This window comes from Ptychodera flava, chromosome 3 (assembly GCF_041260155.1).
Source record: "Ptychodera flava strain L36383 chromosome 3, AS_Pfla_20210202, whole genome shotgun sequence".
Taxonomy (NCBI): domain Eukaryota; kingdom Metazoa; phylum Hemichordata; class Enteropneusta; family Ptychoderidae; genus Ptychodera; species Ptychodera flava.
Genome location: NC_091930.1, coordinates 44,822,965 through 44,844,847, shown reverse-complemented (window position 1 = coordinate 44,844,847; position 21,883 = coordinate 44,822,965). Strand labels below are relative to the sequence as shown.

The 21,883-nt window shown below is 38.3% G+C and overlaps 1 protein-coding gene across 1 annotated transcript in view; it reads right to left on the bottom strand.

Moving 5' to 3' along the window:
- Positions 1-188: 188 nt before the first annotated feature.
- Positions 189-21,883, bottom strand: part of LOC139129339 (RYamide receptor-like) — a 37,372-nt gene continuing 15,677 nt past the window's right edge. Inside the window, exons 2-3 of the mRNA XM_070694973.1 lie at positions 884-1,288; positions 189-287 (exon numbers count right to left, since the gene is read on the bottom strand). Of these exons, the coding sequence (XP_070551074.1) occupies positions 189-287; positions 884-1,288 (504 nt within the window). The remainder of the gene's footprint in view (positions 288-883; positions 1,289-21,883) is intronic.

Sequence of the window (21,883 nt, the reverse complement as noted above, 5' to 3'; positions counted from 1 at the left end):
AATCTCGCTCAACGATTACAGATGTCCTTGAGCGTCAATAATAACGAACACAGCCACCCGATGAGTGTAGGCGGCTCTGCCGCCTATCCGAAACAAAATTGTAGTGGAAATGTAATCTAGATTATCCTGATCAACTCAGTTGTGTATGTATGTATGTATGTATGTATATATATTTGGCAGTTTTTTGTCTATGGTAGTAAATCGGAAGATGTTCCTGGCCAAGACGTTTCGCCCAGTCTTTGCTGGGCTGCTTCAGTAGGCCCTGTCCATTTCATTACTCTGCTGTCCTGTCATGTGATGTCACATGATCCAAATGGTCTATTGTCTACGGTTGATACCATTATTTCCATGGGTGTTTAGTTTTTTTATCCAGAATGTTTCACGTGTTAGTCTATATGACTATATATATATATATATATATATATATATATATATATATATATATATATATATATATATATATATATATATATATATATATATATATATATATATGAAATGTCTTGTACACAAGTATTCATGAAGGTGAAGGTGAAGTCTGAAGTGCTTATTCAGAGCACAGCTTCGACATATCATTTGTTGTACCCCTGAAACAGATGGCAAAGGACAATTCCAAAAAACATTACACTAGCAGCTTGTGCTGGCAAAGAATCAGTCAGGGTTAATTTTCCAATTCTACCTCAAGTTTCAACCTTTCTTCAGCGTCTTTCTGCAAAGAGCTTGAAATAATATTCTTTTAGAAGGCTTTCCCCTCAACAATGCATCGAATAATAAGAAAAAGTGTATGTGATAAATTGGTTAAACCGCTTTAAGGGATCAATGTAAAAGGTTTCTTTTTTGAATTTAAAATTAAAAAAGAACCAAAAAACAAAACAATTATTACCTTTCGTTTCGATTTGGAAAAGCGCTGATCGCGAAGTTTGTCGGGGTTACCTGGCAACTGTCTAATCCACAGGGACTTGACAACTGCACAATATGAGTAGGAGATGACGGCAAGTGGTCCAATATACGTGATAACTACGATAAATAGCTCATAGATAATCTTGTGCTTTTGATTTGTCCACACTTCGTCACATTGATAATAGATGTCACCAGACGCTATCACAAATGCCCGTCGTTTGGCCTTGAAAAGCTGGACTATACCAAGGAGCATGGACACTACCCAAACCATGACATTAACAAGTGCTGGTCGTATGAAAGACGTCTTCGCCCTCAACGGATGAACCACTGCCATGTATCGGTCGATGGCGATGGCCGTTAACGTATACACACTGGCAGTCACAGACACCTGAAAATGACGAGATTAACTTAGGCATATTAGACACATAATGTCGCATGGATGAAATAGTTGTGCTGTTATTGGTCGTAAACCAACACCTCTTCGGGAGAGCAGTTTATCATCCTAAGACATTAGTCCACACTTTACGGTGTGTCATTTAAGTAGTAATGGAACTCCGGTTTTATCGACCAGCAGTCGTTGAAGCGGCGTATAACAGCACATTCAATGAACATTTTTAAACCACTTAAACCGTTTTAAAGTAAAACAGCCGAAAGAGTCCGGAATATTAAAGGGAAAGCATATTATTTTTACTACATCTCCCCTTCTCCTGATTATTACAGCAGAAGGAGAGATGCAATTTGCCAACGACATATAAACATAGTGCTATACACATAAACCCAAAAACTTTAAATTTAAAGGCAATAAAATTGCAGGCAGAATACTGCAGTATATCATCATTTGCACTTTCCATATGACACCTCTTAGTGTCTTTGTTTTTTTTTCTTTTCTGGCAATAACCCTCCATTTGAATCCTGTAACTGTGGCAAATAATTTGGCCCCCTGTAAATATTCTTCCACTCAACACTGTAATTTATACCGTCATACCTATTACTACAGCCATCAATTGCGTGGAATGATTTTTTTTTATATTTTAAAATGTTTAGAAGCAAGTACTCTAGTAACCATATGCTCCTTGTTCAACGTCCTCTTCAAGGTCACAAGTTGATTTACCTGCGTCTAGAACTTTGTCATAAATATTTTGTTCTGAAGACTTATCAGTGAAACACTCAATAAATATATCAGACTGTATGATCAAAAGGTGTATTGCACTTGTGTCCATAGCCATCATTTTATTTTATAATAAAAAGAGAAAAGAAGGTTAATGTAGGAAGTATTACTTCTTTACAAAATTGTACTTGTCGGCAACGGCATGATCCCTTTGACTACGACTTTTACGCATACAAAGTTGCCTTAATTGCGTCTTCGATCTCGGTTCATGTTTGCCACAATACTTTTTTGTGGAAAAGTATCAACAACAACAATAGTTAAAGTGTCGTCATAAAAATAATATACAATTATTGTTTCATCGCGACTCAATTGGCTTCGCTATCATTGTCAATGTACGTTTCACTCTATCAGCGTTTCTGCCGGAGTTGCAAATTGTTTCCTGGCCGCTTGTCTTGCCTCATGTTTTTCCTGTTCTGATACAAGAGTGTATTTCTGTTGTTTATGTCCTCATATGCTGTATTGTGCGCAAAATATATTATTCCTTTCCATTTCAAATGATTGACAGTAATAAGAAGAGTACTGAGAAAGACAAACAAAATCCTGCGCATATATGTATACACCACTATCAGCAACAATGAATTCATTGTAAAGGTCATCAATGTGATTATTATAAGATGTTTATCAAGCTTCAATACGGGTGGTTATAAGATCATATATATGGATCATATATTTGAAAGGGCATTTAAGACTTGATTTTGTCCAAGTCTGGAGTGTTGAATCTAATGCAACATTCCCATCTGAGTTCCATTCATATACCACAATCGACTACACAGAGTAACCTCTGCTAATGTTCAACAATATTACAAGACTGCAAATTTATTCTAAATCGCATTCATGGACTTGACAATGTTAGAATTTTAAAGAAAATGTTTGCTGAAAAACCGTAGAATTTTACCCCATAATATTACAATATTATCAAAAAGACAAGTAAAAGACAAAGAGGTACAAAGAGTTAAATTACCAAGACAGACCATACTATTTCATCTTATGGTCGGCAAGACTTGGTCAGGTTGGCATGATACAGTCTCCTTGTTCAATCGGCCTACACATTCATGTGATTGAATCGCAGCTAGCGCCATAACTCCAACAGGAAGGCTACATGTCTTTTCATCTGTTCATGCAAGTGTTAAGTTGCGCGCTGTTTTAGTAAATAACAAAAGGCATTTTGACACAACTCGTGTGGGCTAGATCGTTCAGGTGTTTAACGTTATCAAATGATTACAGATCAATTTCGAGTAATCAACTTTTTATCTTCATTTCTGCCTGTCAATAACAAAGGGATCGAGATATAATTTGCCCAACAACAGAAGCGGACACAGCATCATAATTTCAGATCATAATCAAATCGCCATTACCCTCCAAACTTAAAAACACAAAAAGGATCCATAGTTTCTGTCTTACTCGAAACGACGTACTTTGTTCTATATTAGAACGTTGCCTTTCCATTTATTTGAAAAAGAACTGATATGCCTGATATCAAAACCGATTTCGTAAATGTTTTATAAAGAATACGTTCATGTGACATGTTTATGTAAGTTATAACTGCAAAGGTTAACTAAAATGATGAATAATGCTCATTAAAGTTAATTAATCGGCGACATTTTTCCTGAACTTATCAAAAAGCTGTGAATGAGCATGTCACAAACCGGTACTAAATTGCTTGATTAATATGGACCCACCGTTCAAAATGAGCGTTTTCTTCATTTTTAAACACCTGCCCAAATTTCATTTATTAACGGCGACATTGATGATAATTGTTATCATGTATTTCATAAAACAAAGATCATCAACTCCCTCTGGAGTTTGAAGTTATTTTAATCGTCCTAACGTTTGCATGACGTTGGTGTGTATATGTATGTGGATAGTTGTACAGTCACTATGATTCTGCTGCTTCACTGAAGCCACTCCTGAATCGTAATAGCTTCAGTGACTGACACCGACACCAAGTTGTCAAGTGTTAACAGAACTTCAGATCTTGTTTTCGTAGTTTTATTTCCCACAGCGCTGTGTGTAATGAGTAATTTATACTTGCCAAGATGTCTTTCGGAAGAGAGTTGGCTCGCCTACAAGCGGTTCTTTAATTATTACACATAGTTTTAACTTTTCTTCCGTTAAAACGGTTTTATCGGCGGAATATTTCTCGAGAACACAGGGAGGCCTTTGCCGTCCACGCGAGATCTCACTTTCTAATCTGCAACTGAAGTTAGCGACTATGCTTTATGAAAACGTCATTACACAAACGTTGTCTGGCTTAGCCCTATGCATGTCATTGGTTATAAAATTGTTTGAATATTTTAATACAAAAGAGTGCACCATCTTCCCGAGAATAACGCACTCTTCGTAACCAGAATCTCTCTTGAGATGTCTCAGCCATGCAGCTAAAGGTACTCTGAATAACCCTGGTTACATTTTGTTACAAAAGTCAGCCGTGAGGTAGACAGTGAAGTGACTGAACTGAACTCTACACCGTTATCGACTGTACTTTGTATGCTATTCTTTACTCTACTCTGTACATACTCTAACAAGGTGTATATCATACATCGTTTACATACATACATGTTGTTATGAATGCCTAAGACTATTACTTTAATCACATGAGTAACAGAAGAATGTAAAAGTTGTTCAATACTACAGATTGTCAAAACAGTGATTAGTAGTTCAAAAAAAAGCAGCGCTTATTGATGACGATAGTGATTATTAAAATCATCCATCACTCTAAAATCTCACGATGACTAATAGGAATGTAGCGTCTGTAAACATCAAGGGTTAGAACTTGATTCAATAGTGTATAATATATAACAAAACTAAGTTTATATATTAAGAGATTTCCCAGCCATCTGACCATACGAGGGACGCTAGATATCACGTGGATAATATCGTATGCCAAAACATCTGATTCGTCGAAACCCGTCACAATACCACAGGGCCTCATAAGTGGCTATTTAAGTCAATATTACAGCGTTTTTCTTTCTTTTTCAATGTTACAAATAAACCGGCTGAAGAGCACAACACTTGTGTAGCTGTCTTTTGTGTAGCTTGTATTGGCATGTATAGTGCGTCCTCGTAAATGTGACCTTTAGTTCCGTGACCTCTAGCCATGCCTACTTCCTGCCCTCGCTATGCTTACTGTATTAGTACAGTAAACAAAGCGACATCTGTACGCATGGCAAGTAGGCATGGCCAGAGGAATTGGCTAGAGGTCACGGAAATAAAGGTCGTATTTACATATGATCACATTCCCCATTGAAGGCGCACTATACATGCCAATACAAGCTACACAAAAGACAGCTACACAAGTGTTGCGCTCTTCAGCTGGTTTATTTGTAACATTGAAAAAGAAAGAAAAACGCTATAATATTGACTTAAATAGCCACTTTTGAGGCCCTGTGACAATACCATCGAGAAATATCGTTACCTAGTACGCTAGTTTAGCATTTGTCGTGAATTAATTTTACGGCCGGGTAACTGAAATATAAGAAAGGTTTCCGGCATCATATGATATTCTACAAGAGTCCGATTAAAATGTTAATTACATTAATTGTAGGTGACCGTGTTTTATATTAAAACAGGTTTATCGATGATTTGTGTACGTTACGTCTTCGTAAAAGGAAAGGTTCGTGCTGCGAAAGACTGTTTCGATTCGCTCTGTAGTTTTTGAAGCACATTAGATTGGAATTGCAACGACTATTGTCCTTCGCTACGCCGACGTTAAACGCTTATTCCAAAGATAATCAGTACGGTCAGCTATTTAAAAGGTTGGGAAATTATCTCGCGAGCAAAATGAAAAACTAAAGAGCTTCGAATTACTCACTAGTTATACACAGATCAGGAATTGTACCGGTTTATCTGTAGATAAAACATTTCGTTCACTTGGAACAGCAACGCCACGTGCTTTTAGGGGGTGAAGAAACAACGTTAATATATTACAGCTTTCAATGTCAGGCACTGTTTTCGAATTTTTAGCGTAAGGAGGTCACCCCTTTAGAAGAATTGTGTCTAATGATAAAGAATGAAATCATCCTGATTTTATGTGGTGCATGCTCCATACGTACGGTCCGTGCTTCTTTAAAAGAGTTTTGACGCAGCCCCTCGGGTTTTTCCCGAGGGTCTATGGTTTCAAGTATCGCTATATCACGACGCTTTTTTATCGAAATCTTCCCCATTCACAAAGACGGCTTGACCCTGACATGAGACTAATAGAAGCTACTGTAAGGGTTCTCATAATATGTGATAATTTACACTTGTTTGAGATTAGATGACCTCACTATCATTAAGGCTTTTATTTGTATGTCAGTGTATATTCCTGTGTCCCTACACGCGATGTGCACAATGTCAGCAGGACTAATCTATCGACCTCAAGTCATGCGGTTTACCAGGTAATCTAAATTCCCAAGGGGCTCATGTGATAGTTAATGAATATTTGATTTAGACTCTATACCGTTTGCCGGACAGACCGTACAAACTCCGGTTCCGAAAGGCAAGGCATGTTGGCCATCTTTCATTTATTTCAGTGAAGGTTTCATGCTTAGGAGGAGGTTGGAAAAATGGGCGATTTTGACATCTGACGAGCTGTACGATTGCGTAAAGCAGATAGTATGTGCTGTTAGCCACGGTTCTGTAAGCAGATAGTTTAACAAAGGCACTGATCTGAATGCCCGCTAGGGTAAGCTAGACGTTAAAGGAACCGACAATGCTTAATCTCAGTATCGCTGGACTCATATAGATGCGGATCATTGATCTTAATTTACCCAGAGGTATACTGACCTATGAACCGAGATACACCATTAACTCAGAATACAGTGGTGAATATCGAAATGACGCAAATTTGTGAATTTCATTTTCTTTTGCTATGCTCTCGGTCTTGCTCATTTGACCATGTCGAGCCTCAATATCTCTTCTAATGTGTTATAAATACCACCATCGCCGAGAGAGAGAGAGAGAGAGAGAGAGAGAGAGAGAGAGAGAGAGAGAGAGAGAGAGAGAGAGAGAGAGAGAGAAATCGCTAACTGACGGATAGAAATTATATAAAGGAACGAGCCATAGTAAAATACTGAGGCATGGCGGCTTGAGGTTAGTAATAAGGTGGCATTATGATGGTATTTTATTAATCATTGCCGTTGGCGGAAGTAATGTAACACAAACACGTCTTTTGGGAAAACGCTGTCAATCAACTTCTGAGTCTGCGATTGAATCGCCATGAATTAAACCCTCGTCCTCTTTACCCTAATCAGTGTCTATCACCATTTGTTAACCGTCAATGGCTGAATATGAAACAATGAACATTTCACACAAACGTCGCCTTTTAAGGAAAGCTTGGTGTTCAATAGTTAATCAGTTCCAATTTCCGGTACTTTGGTTTATCCCTGGATCTAGGCTTCATAAAATTGACGTTATATGTGGGTTGATGTCACAAATGTTGATTAACAATGTATTAAGTATACCTATGATGCATTTTTAAATAGGAAATGAATACAAAGTAAGCATATTTGCCAGTCATATTGCGATATTACATCTCTATGGACGACCTGTCACGTAGGTTACAACACCTACGACCAGTTCTTGTTGTAGGTGCCTGTGTTTTCCATAACACTGTGTGTACTGTGTAATTCATACTTTTCAAGGTGTCTTTTCGAAGATGGTAAGCTCGCCTGCTAGCGGTTGCATAATTATTACACATAGTTTTTAATTTTCACTTCCGTTCAAACAGTGTTATCGGCAGGTCGTTCTCAAGAACACAGGGAGGCCTACATCATCCACGTGGCATCTCACTTTCCATTCTACAACTGACGGGAGCCACTGTGTTGAATAAAAACGCCATTACACCGACATTTGTCTGGCGTAGCCCCATACATGTGATTGGTTGTAAAATTGTTTGAATATTTTAATACAAAAACGTGCACCATCTTCTCGGGGATAACGCACTCTTCGTAACCCGCGTCTCTCTCTCTCTCTCGAGATGTCTCAGCGATGCATCTAAATGTACCTTGAATAACCTTGGTTATATCTCGGTGTTTCCCCGGCGGATTGAATAGGATCTTTGTAAGAATCCTGTCACAGAAAAAGCCGTGCGACTCGAAAATTAATCCTGTATTGATTTGAACAAAATTAGACAGGGATATTTTGAGTGAAGCATGTTATAAAGAAAGCCATATGACTGGAAACCGACGATGAGCAATTGTCTGCCTTTTCCTGCGAGCAAAATTTTATTCTTTTAGAAAAGGCTAGCGCTTCTGGTGATGACTTTTGATTATTTTCATTATGTATTGGACAGGACATTTTTTAATGAAATAGGACAGAAAATCGCTGTTACTGGACAATAATCAACGTGTACCATGATGTTATGTGACCTTCTCATCTGTTTCGATAATAAATGTTGTATGCATCTCACTCTAGATCAATCTACCAATCTCATCAATGATGAGTATTCTATGTTTCTATTTATTTGTATTCTATGGGGATTAGCCATGAGATAGAAATTCTCTAGCGGCCTTGTGTACCTAGACTTCTGCAGAATATAGTATTCACCGTATTTAAGTCGGTTGCTTTTCTTTGGGTGCGGAATCGCTCAAAAAAATATGTTTCGGCCAAGAAAACATTCCGGTTAATCCTATTAATATATTCGGGCCTGGCAGATATGAGTTTAGAGAAAACATTTTGAAAAGTTATAGTTGCTTCACGACGTCTACTTGCTGCTTTTTAATTGAGTTAATTACTACTATTAAATGGCACATGGATTAAATAACTAATTACCAGTCAGCTTACTGTAAGCCCACCCGAATGCGGGTTCTGTGGTAATTGCAATATCTCTTACTTCAGATAAAACTATGTCATCGTTCGAATATACCACGAAAAGGACAGCGCCCGCTTGCGTCCTCTTGGAATCTTAGTTCATCGTGTGCAACTAATGGCAGCGAATCTACTTAAGAACAAGCTTGCACTGTCTTTAGCTAGAAGAGCCTCGCGAAAGCATCTGATTGGTTGAAAGTTTCTTTGCATGGTTACTTCCAAAACGTGCACGAACTTTTCGAGGACCGTGGTCTTCTTAATGAAACGGGACTCTCGCAAGATGTCTGAACGGTACAGCTAAACGTGTGTCGACTAAATCTGCACTGTTAAGCGCTTAATGTCGTTGCGGTGCTACAGCAAATAAAACAGAAACAGGTTTCATGGAAATACGCTGCATTTTAAAGTTGCTGATGCTATTGTAACAATAATTATTGCACTGCTCGATGTATGTGCGATGTGTGATAGTGAGTGTGCGTGCGCGTGCATGAGTGCTTCACAAACTCTACAACGTGTGGAGCGGTCTCAGTCAGAAAAATGTAACAACTTAGCTGGCTATTGAAGCACTCTTTTTTTTGGAGTGGAGATTTAGCGGTTCTCTCTGTGGCCTCTCCGCTAGGCGACTGATGCCGTATGTTGTGGGTTCGAACCCGATCATGAAAACTAGCCGTATCTCCCTCTTTGCCAAGGAGCCGATAGAACTTACGATAAACAAATGTCTTTCCCGATTGTTAATACCCTTCAACACAATAACACATATTAAATAGTTTTTATACCCATTGTATGTGTACACTCTAATTTTTCAATAGTCTTACACACATCAGTGATCATTAATATCGTTTGCGAATAATCAAGATCTATAATCTGAATGATATTAATATACTACTAGCGCTGAGAGAGAGAGAGAGAGAGAGAGAGAGAGAGAGAGAGAGAGAGAGAGAGAGAGAGAGAGAGAGAGAGAGAGAGAGAGAGAGAGAGAGAGAGAGAGAGAGAGAAGAATATCATGACATTGCCACTAATTTACGCCATTTTAGAGACTAAACTGACTTTGACTCCCCATACAAGTTATTTGGGACTCCAAAATCAAGCACATGCTAATTTAAACGCGCAGTACTACTGAAACAATACACTACATGAGTAATTATTTAGCTTCTCTGGCTTTCATTGACATCCCTCCACCGAATGGTTTGGTCATACATCTTTGTCCACATCTTTATTGTATAACAGGAATGTCACTAAATTTCAAATTAGGTAAAGTTACTTCTATAAAATGGCGTATAAGTAAGTAAATGACTAATTCAGTTATTAGCGACTTTGTTTAGAATATGACAGGACTCCACCGTATCCGACGATAAGCTCTCCTACAAGCGGTAATGTACTTAAGAGACGTTCATTATTTCCTTACTTGGCAGAATGGTTCTGCCACATTGAATCTTAGTATGTCGTGTACACTGACATCGGCTAGCTAAGCCCCACGAAAATATTTTATTGTTTGAAAATGTGTTTGCATGTTGACTGATTAAACGTGCGCCGTCTTTTCAAGGAAAAAGAATAATCCATGATATGGAAGCTAATTAGTATTTGTACAATGTTCTCCAGCGCTGTTTTTCTTGTTTGTTGGGTATCCGCTATCTTACAAAACGGTCATATACACAAAGAAGAAAGTAATATTGCTGTATAAGAGACAATGAACATAATTACTGGGAAACAGTGAATGGTTCATTAAATTTAATATTTGCGACGGGGTATCCATTTCGGATGTGTAAAAATGTCATAAAGTGGTGATTTGGAGAAAATGAAGTACTGTTTTACGGCTCAAGTATTGTAAGCCTACAGAGGTGGCCTTTACGGAAAGGTGGCAACATCTCAGTTGTTATGGGAACTGGTAATAACTTGAACAAAATCGAAATGTTATTTGTGTAAATTCTGATATCGACAGAATTTTATGACTCGAAATGGATCTGATTTGCAGTTGAAACAAGGGATTTTGAATGAATCCTGTCATAGAGAGAGCCGTATGAGCAGTATACCTATCCAAACAATTTTAAGAGGCAATAACTTTCCCGATTAAGTCCTGTACCTTCGGATAGTAGATTCTGATAGAAGCCCAACTGGCGCGCTTCAACATTTCAGCTTGACTCATAAAATGTTTATGAAATTTCTCATCTCCGAATGCTGTAAACAGATATGTAACATCTTGTTTTCGCCGAGACATTGATAAGCTTGTCGATGAACGCAACGTCTTTAATCTTTAAGCCTATTAATTTCTAATGCGCACTTATTATTAATTTCAGCCTGTTTGTCTGAGTTAAGCGAGAGATTAGGATTTTAACTCCATTATCTTCCATTTTGTAGATGTTTCTTAAAATACGCCTTGAATTTTCTTTTATCCTTTTGTAGCACGGGAGATTTGCCGAGGAGCCTTGATCCCTGAAACTAAAAAGCCTAAAGTGCAAGTTGAATGGCTCAATCATTATCAATGCTTCCAAATGATTACGTCATAGCTATAGGTTGATGTATGGTCAGATGCTGCACGATGTAGACACGGTAAGCCTGAAACAATTACATTCGGTAAATCGCTTTGCGACTTTGAAGTTGTGACCTTCACCATCGTGATTGAAAAGAATTACAAAACCTTTGGGAATTAACGACTCGGCGATTTGTTAGCCTTTGGATAACACCTTTGCTCATACAAATGGGCATCCAGAGATAAGGCGTCTACAGCTGTCAAGCTGGGATACCTTTGAAGGCTCCGAGAGGATTGTTGTATTTGTACCCGCCAAGAAGACTCTGGTCTTATTGTGAATTTCTGTCTTTCATTGTCAAAGAAGAAAGCGAGAAACCAGTCAGTGAAACTGAACAATGCATAAGCCAACCCCGGTTTTCAAACACATTAAAATTGAAATGTATTCTCGAGTGCAGCTCTCGCAGGAAATAAGGATGACGAAAGCCTGACTCGATAGCGACGTACGTAATCATTGGCAACAAAACGTCTCATTGTACGTAGAAAGTGACGACGCCTATCCAACGATATTTTCCTGTAAACTTACCCATTCCAGATAGCCGGAAATAAAAACAAACACATAAAAAAATAAAAAAAAGGGCAAGCAAGCAAACACTTTTTCTCAATTGTTTTAAAACATTCTCTCTCCAAATAAATATAAAATTTTCAAAGTCACTCTAAATTCCTTAGAGTTAATTAAAAAGTCCATCCCTTTACCGTTTGTGTCAGGATTATAGGAAATTTAATTTTCGAGTTTACCAAAACGAAAATGTGCACCTCTGTACGTTACGAAATATTGTGTTGTAAAGCGACGTAGAATAGTAGGAATTATATTTTTCATCGACAATGTTCATTCTGATTAATGTAGAACGCGCCAGGGGACAGATATTCGGACTCTCAAACTTTTACAATACTTTTCTGATCTACCACTTGTAGGGGCTCTTTTTGAAGCTCTTGGAGAAAGAAGAACCTTCATCGCTAGGTTTTATTCGAAAACGATATTTTTTTTCTCAAAAGAGTTAACACAGGGATAGCGGACATTTTGAATTTCAAATATCGGTAAATCTTGGGTTATTTGTTTCTCTAGTACTAATTGATACGGTGACCCCCGATTTTTATTCTTGATTTTAAAAGAGAACAGTTGGAAGATTGCTTAAGGAAAGCTTGAGCAAAAGTTTAAGTTTTTCACTTATAGAGGCGCATACTACCTTGAAATGTCAGATACTTTGATAAGATTTCGTAAGATTTGCTGAGTATCATTATCAATGTCTCGAAAGCAGCGATATACTTAATTCTGTGTCGTTTAAGTGAAAAGTTAAGCAACTCTCTCGAGTAAAATTTACATTTAGATGAACTACAAAGGCATTCTCGTAAATCGTAATTCTTTAAAACGAACCTGTAAGGGAGTTTGTGTAAACCTGCACTGCTGAGAAAATCTACGCTGGCAAAAGCTTGTCCTCTTGTTACAAAAGAGCGTTTCCTTGATAGTGCGTTCACCTTTATCACGGTCTGATTAAATCGATAACGTTATGCCTTACGATGGGCGACAAGTAAGTATATGAATTGAAGATGGTTTGTTTTTCGTTGTTATAGTCAAAAGGGTCTTAAACTTGACAATTGGCCTTGAAATATTAAAGTTACACATAGTGGCTGCAGCAACTCGTCAGGTATTTCCAATAATTTTGATTTGTTTTTTTTCTGTAGAATACCATGTCGTGTGCTATCACCATGGATATGTTCCATTTCAAAATACAGCCTGCGTTAGTGTAGTTTCTTGTTACTGATACTGTAAATCATAGACAAATTGCATGATCTGTAATATTTATGAAGCTAATACTCGTCTGTTGTCTATAGCAGTATAATAATACGATGAAAGTATTTTCAGAAAATTAATATAAGTAATGAAAAAGGCATAAAATTATCCTTACTTAGAATGGCTTTTTGATGTCGAAATGTATTCCTTGGGAATTAAGCTCCGCTGTTGTGAGTTGCAGGAATAAATAACTAAATACCAAATGAGCTTGCTTGCATCAATGAACAGAGGATGTCGGTAACGTCACATCAAATGCCGCAATTTTCGGTATTTGCAATCCCTAATTACAGCAAATATATGATAATTTTCTCGCAATGCTATACATTCAGCTATAAATCCGTCGGAAGACAAATACCCTCTTAATTGCAATGATTTCCGGAATTTCATCTGTCGTTATTTCCCCTGGGAGGAGGCATCCGCCGATGCATTGCCAGCTTAGAGTGGAATGATATCGCCCAAGGGTGTTACCGTAATTAGGCCAGGAAGACAAGTTTGTAAAAGCAAGTTGAGGTAGTGCGCGCTTGAACTTTAAAGACTTAAACCTTTTCACAAACTTTCCGAGGGGACATTTTAAACAATTCTATTTTTAAAGCAAGAATGTCAAGACTTTCCGTGCAAACTTTGGTGCCATAGAAAAACAAAATACTAAACATTTAACCGATCGACATTTTAAACATCGATGGACATTCAAAATGGCCACCATCCCTGACTTAACTCTACAGGGAAAAATAAAATTTGCGATTTTCACTTAGTAAGATAAATGAGCAATGTATTGAAAACGTTTGAGAGCCTGACAACCTGACCCCGAGACACACTCTACCTTGATATGAAGAAAGCTGTCCAAACGTCTCTGCTAGTTAACGACATAAACTTGAAAAGTTGTATGCGCTGTCGTGCTCAATCTCCTTTCTACATTTACACCAGAGAGCACGATTTGAGTCAGTGTGTTTGTTTTCCGATCTCAACGTTATAATTACATCAAATGGGTCGTGTCTTACAATACAAACTGAAAATACAAACGCTTATCACGAATCTCTACAATATATTACCGAATTGAATTTATGAACATTCCAATCTACAGCAGCACAAACCGCCGGGCGAGAGTCCAAGCCCCACTTAATCCTTGTAATGGCTGAACAAAACCAGGCTTTTGTCTGATTATACCGTTTGTGAGAAAGTCTTATTCAGTGCACTGAACCTCTCGTGGTGCATTTGTGTTATCGACACCATGATAACGAAACAAAAATAGTCACATTTGACCATGACTATGCTTTTAACATCTTGTCACAATTGACATGTCGAATGGATACAAGTCATGCGACATACAATTCTCACATTCCTGGCCGCTGGGAGTGCGGGATCGACAGTGTGAGAAAAATCGATCCCACACTCTCAGAAACCGTCCCACACTCTGCAGTAAATATAACACGAGCTCTGATTGGATGATAAACAGTCTGTTTTGTTCCACTCGCAAAATGTTATCCAATGGCACGACGAGTAACAGACAGACCAGAACTACAAAGTAAGCAGGTCAAAGTACAGTGGCAGACGACAGACCTGTCACGATTTTGGATAATGTTGTTCATGTCCAATGTGAATTTAACGGATTTTGTGGTCATGTGAGAAAAAGCATCTCACACACCAAGGACCTGGGATCAGATTTCTCACACGAGTTGGGGATAGTTTGTCTCACACTCGCCTGCGGCTCGTGTGAGACAAAATATCCCCAACTCGTGTGAGAAATCTGATCCCAGGTCCTTGGGGGTGTGAGATTCTATTATTCCCACATATACAACTCGTGTCGACAAAGGCAAGGCGTAAATGGGTACACCTTGTTAATTTTCTAGATGAATGAAAATAAATTCTAATCAAACATTTACAGTACACCTTGTTAATTTTCTGGATGAAGAAAAAAATGAATTGTACTGATAATTGACAGTATTCCTTGTTAATTTTCCAGATGAATCAAATTGATTTCTAATTAAGATTGACAGCAAGTGTTTCATAAGGAAGTGTCGTGCAAGAACATTATTATTTTTTACTTTAGATCGATGCCTGATTTTGATGTTTTACACCACTCTGTGATTGAATAATTTATAGAAAATGAATTGCGGCAATTTGAATATGATACCACGGCTTTCTCTCTCAGCATTGTCATTACTTCAATCGAGTTTTGTCCATTAATTTTTCTGAACAGCTTACTTGAATTACATGAAAGCGTAGCTTTTTTAATGGTCAATGCTGTTTGATATTTCTGTGTACGTGTCTGTACGACTTGTTGTAGAACGTTAGATTGGTTGGTAAAGATTTCGACCATAATTCCATTCAAAACCAACAATTTTGAGCTGAAAATCAGCTCTGAAGTTGTGCGATTAGCTATATAGCATGCGCCTGGCTTTCCATTGAGCTCTCGACAACGGCAAATAGTTCACCTACGTTCTCAACATACTTTCTTAGAGGGAAACGTACAGCACTGCAAAAAATTATTTCCAGTGGAAAAATATTTTCCTTCCAAAATAAACTGAGGGTTATACAAATATGAAATGGTGAAAACATACCGGAGCTCCAAAACACATAAATAAAGATAACCCCTCACATTAAAAAGTACACTTTTTGAATAAGGTCATATTAGAATGTAAAGAGGCATCAATCAGGTTTCAAATGGCAAAATGTTACAACCCTTCATTGATACGTATGTACGTACGCCAAAATCTGTTTCACACCTCATAAAGTCTCGTATGGACGATTTCCTTATCCTCGCCGGAAGTTTGCCCGCCGATGCGTATTTATGAGCACGTCGCCAGTTTGACGTAGTTCCGCTGCAGTCAAAGTGAATCCTCTGGAACGTTCGTCGACTCTCTAAGTCTAGCTAAGTCTGCTTCTGTATTTCATGGTGATTTCATGGAAAAATAAACCCTTTCCGGCGAGCGTCAAAGGCATCACACTAACTTTGTAAAGTTTACGTCGTACAGCTCGCAGAAATGTTTGTAATTTCCGACAAAATCGAAGCGGTCAGTCGTGTGGTCTGAATTGTGTCTGCTTCAGTTCGATGGCCACATGACACCCTAATATGATACTAGCGTATTTTGGCACGACTTGGTGCTTGAAAGTCTGATAAAAGCTCGGATATTATGTTTATACATTATGTGTTTCAGTTTGATTGAACTTTTTTATATAATAATTTATAATAAGACTATCCAGATGCAATACAACAACCGTTGGTATGGCTGGTGCTGGTCTCGGCAGCTGACACAATGACTCATTGACAGTTTTCAATGAGACTAGACAGTTGTTTTCTGTCCTTCTCATCAGTTACTGTTAGTCTTTAAAAAACCTATGAAACGTACACAAGTTTTAGCTTATTCAACTTCATCAATTGTCTTAACGTCATTCCTTTTTTATTTCACAGGCTTTATTACCATCAACTGTGCGCATCCACTGCCCGATATATTCACTGATTTCTCGCCCTAAACTATAGTAAGCACGCTCGCAATCAGGTAATGCTTATTTAAACCGACCTAAAGACCTTTAGACTTTAAAATTTCTTTCAGTTGCTTGACTGTCTTCTTCCGAAACAAGTCCAATTAGGAAGTGTTCCCGATGATCGTCATGGCGCGCCTATAGCATGTATAGCGTACTCGTTGGCAAGGCGACTTCCGCAGCTGAACGAGGTCAAGACGCCATGCAAATGATATGCTAATCTGACTCCCGGCATAATAAAAAAAAGTAAATTCGTCCTAAGAGTCGCCACAAATCGTAGATCAAAAGTCACATTAAACCTTATTGTATTCAACAAACACAGGACAACACAACAAAACACAATGAACAAAATACCGGTACACGTAACACAGTCAAAGTCGCGAGAGAAAGATAATGGACTTGTAATTTTATTCCCTTCGATGTGGAGGGCATTCAATTATATGTGGTGTTCCCTTTAAAACCAGCATAACCCAACACATATTTAAGCAGGAAACCACACCAGCGAGGTTATATCACGAGATTCAAGACATATTTGCACGAGCGATAGGGAAAGCATATACACCGTCGCTGGGAGTAGTTGATTGCTGATATATCAAAACAGTATATTGAAATTCTGGCATGGAACTTCTAAAGGGGATTTTTGCTCTTATTTTTGCTCGCGCGTGTGCGAATAAATCACGGTTATTTTCACGTCAGTCAATCAGATCGCTGTATTTGCACTATCAGTATACTTGTATAAAATTAGATTTTGCATCACCTAAGGTTGTTCAGCTCCACGAATCACAGCTTGATTTCTGTACTTTACTTTCCAGGCCGAAAGATCTTCCTGTGAATTTAAATCGTGGTACCCTTCAGACTTGAAAACTTGTGTAAAATACCGCAGGTAATCCAGCCAGTATGTGCGAGTTCCATTTAGACTATCCCAACCAATTGAATATTGTATTGTTTTGAGTGACGAAATTTCATTTGAGTTCATATTGGGTAAAACATCTCAAATAGTGTTTTCACACTCAATCACTATGAAAAGAGTATGATTTTGATCGAAGAGACCAACAACATTTTGGCTGAAAACAACAACATTGGGACTGACAAAATGACCATCAAAAAGCGCCCGTTCCCCGTCTTTGAAAGAAATCAGTAGAAGCGCCCTTTCCCTGTCTTTGAAAGAACTCAGCAGTCGAAAACGAGAGAAGATATACAGGTGCACGCGATTTTTAATCGATCGTAAACCACTTGAAGTTGTAAGAGGCGGGCTGTCAAACATTTTCCTAAAACAGTGAGTGCCGAGTAACTCAGATTTCACTGACGTCAAAACTTGCCGCCTCACTGACTACTATGGGCAGGAGGTAACAGTGGTTCATGGGCCTAATACTCGTTTTAAAGAGATGAAATCCAGACTTGCGCAGCTGATGACCTATGCATTCTAATCAGACGTGATGTCCTTGTGATCAGAAAAATATCAAGAGTAATAAAAGTAACAAGAATCATACATCCGCGCTAAATAGTCACGAAATAGAAAGACGCATGGTCACTCGGTGAACCAGCAAAAACATGTAATATATACATCGGTATCATCTTACCTAGAAATGGAATATTATACGATCCTGTAGTAACAAGATAGGAAACCTGAAGGATGAGAGCTCCTTCGATGGATGTGACATTATCTGTAAGATATATATATATTCTCCGTTTACAGGTGACCTAGACAACCTGAGTACAAGTTTAATCCTTTTGTTATGTTCCGCTTTGTAGCTTACGACGATATTTAAAACAGGAAAGCATCATTGCGTTTTGCTAGGCAAGACAGAGGCCAAGGACCGTCAGGTGCACTGCCTCTATCTAGACCTTGAAATTTGACAACAACATTTCGCAATCGTGATTTTGCATCCTAAATATTTGCATACTCTTTCTTCGTTCATTTCCTGATAAGTTATAGAATCTTGGATGATGCATTGATTTAATTACACTAATTTCCTGTCCTCTTACGAAAACAAACATTCTCAATGCCGTGGAGGGTTTTTTCCACAAGAAGCTCCCATACAGATAAGATCAATTGAAATGAGGAACCCTTAGAGGCATAAGGTAGAATGCGCCTTGGAGACAGATATTCGGACTCTTACACCTTAATAGTGACAAATCGTTTCTCATCTACCCCCTGTGAGTGTTGATTTTAAAGCTCTTGGTGTAAAAAAACTTTTCACAATCTAAGTTTTTCGAAAATTCTCCATAACGTAAACACAGGGACGGCGACCATTTTGAATTACAAATATCGGTAAATCTTAGGTGATTTGTTTCTCTAATACCAAAACTTGCATGGGACCCCCAAAATGTTTGTTCTAGGTTTTGACGGACAAAGGTTGAAATATTCCGTCAGCAAAGTTTGGGCAAAAGTTTAAGTCTTTCACTTTCGAGGCACATACTACATTGATTTTAAACACTACTGAGAATTTAAGCAATATTTTATCAATCCCATCGAAGTATATGCGGTGCAAAATCTACCTTTGTACAAAACGCGCACTACTCAAGGTCAGTTTGCGATTTCTCTCACCGGTTCAAAGTTATATGGAACAGTTTCCCGCTTGCTGTTAAGTTAAAGACATCAGTTAAGATATCAGTTTATTAAACCATTAAGACAAGACTCCACAATTTTGTAAAACTTCGTTTCCTCTTAAAACTGTCCGTGAGCGCTATAAAATTTGAATATGACAATATTCATTGAAGAAATGGGGCCAAACTAATTTAGCTTTCAGCTGTTTTCCTTGCTCCAAAATTGTCATTTCTGTTTTATTTTTCACATTAATTGAAATTGTCACTGTAAACATAGAACGGGCGATAGAGAATGAATGAGTGAGTGACAACGCTGAAAAGGAGCAACAGATTTATATTAATCCTACATTGTATACCGCAGAACGTAATTTGCAAGGAGATACGGTTGTGTCAAGCAAAGGATGACACCGTATTCCCATAAGGCTTAGATAAGACCGTACCAGGAAACTTACACTTCAAGCATGCCTCACATTTGGGAGAAAGGAAATCGTTCTTTTGTTTTTATGTAACTTTGCTTGTTGATTTATCGATTGACCGCAGCCTAGTACACGCTTTGTCGTTTTCAACTTGCAAGTAGTGTAACACAATTATTATTATTGTTATTATTATTATTATTTGACTTTATTTAAAGTTGTAATATGAGTTACAAATCAAATTGTAATTTACATCAGAGCCCTGTGAGAGCTCGAAAAAAAGTACATGCGTATAAATAGCAAATGCAATGTACATGTACATACAGCAAGTGTTCAAAATAAGGATGAGTAACATCTTCATTACAACAAAAAATTATTAAATTAATCTAAATCTGAACCCTAATTTGTAAACTTCGTCATAAGATAATCTCGCTACTTTACTTTAAAAGTGGGTAAAGTTGAGCTATTGTTAATCGCAGGGGAACAGAATCGATCAAAACAATGTTGCATTTCATCGGTATTGATTGCACATAGCTGTAAATTAAGAAACCAAAATAAAATCAAAAATAAACCAAAATAATATTTACATATCATCCTTTCCTTTGAAGGATCCATAACGAGACGCACTGCTCCGAACGGAAAATCCCATTCTTCCACCACAATATTAATATAATAACAAACCGAAGTTCAATATGAGCAGACTGCACTTTAATAAAGTAGTTTTCATAATCGCAGACGGCACTTTTCAAACCATTTCCCCCTTCTCCTTCTTTGATTCACAAAACGAGACATTTTGAAATTCGTAAATGGCATTTCCGATAACTCATATGTGCACTGGGTTTGAAAAAAAATAATGGATGCACGCTGGCAAGAGAGCGCCCTTGTTGACCGAGCCAATTGACTGATTTCCTGAGCGCGATGACACAGATACTTCAAAACTTACTTTACAAACTCAGAATAACTTTTCCATGAAGCAGAATTTAATCAGAATGTACAAGATACAACTTATTTTTGGTACTTTTATCTTGTAATCACCGATCTTCATAGGGAGTAATCTCCATTACGTGAATTGCACTGAATACATTTTCGATCCGGGAAGAACTATTAGTCTGATTCCGAATTCCCAAGATAATTTTATTTGAGATAGTGAAGTCATTTGGAGAGGTAATGCCATCTAGGTCGTCAACCAGAGAGATGAATTAGATCGTACACTCTCGTGGATGGAGCGACACAAGCAGAGCAGATCTCTCCGCTCCAGATGTCATCTGAAATTGAAAGCCCCATAGAAAAGTCCAAGTCATACGGTGAAAAGTCATTGAGTTACACTGTACTGTTCTAATGTAACCAACTGCACCATGTCCCGGCTCTAAGAAAGCTGGAAATAGACACGACTAAATCCCTTGTTTTCCCATTAGCGGGATCACCCCTGCTTTAAACATTAGCTCGGTTTCAACGTTTGATTTGGCACATCACTAGCAAAATACATCGATCACAAACGTTTGGCACCTAAACTAATCTCTTGAACACGGCTCTGCCATTCTTACGGCTGATAATACGAGATATAACCGGCGCGTTTTCGCTGCAGTATATACTTAAACATGCGTTCATGGTTAGCGAGCGTCGTGACCTAGTTCGGTGAGAATGGTATAAAAGAAAGCAAGATACAGAACGAGCAGGAAACTCGTTGTTCGGGTAGAACTAAAATACGAAAGACTGCAAAATTCCGTTGCTTCAAAGTAGTGCATCGCTAAAATCGTCGCAGTGGCCGACAGTAATGTTGTCGCGATGGCGCATCCATGATAACTCGGTTTTGTTTGCCATCCGCTGTTTAGTAGCATAGAATAGTCGATTGTACTGTGTATGGTACTAGTCAACGGAGATTCTTCCCATTTCAGCCAGCGACGCAAATACAGACTGCCAATTAAGCAAAAGTTTGAAGTGCCTCAGCTCTTCAGTGAGTGCGTGAAAGCTTGGCTGTAGAGGCGAGCAAGCGTAATACGGACGGTCCCCGTTTTTCCACTCTTTTGTGAGGTACTGAAGTTGCACTTTAGAAAACCCTAAAACGTATTCGGGATTTTAGGGTTTGCACCGGGTGAGGGTGGCTCTTTCCCCGAGGGGTTTGTGTGTTTCCGTAGTTACCACGTGTAATATGGCTCATAGTATATACTTAGTGCGCTTGGCAATGCTCCAGACTGTCATTGGACCGCTGAGCCTAATCGACAAGGGGGTGGAGGGGAAGGGGGGGACATTGCCATCGGATGATTGCCCAACACAGA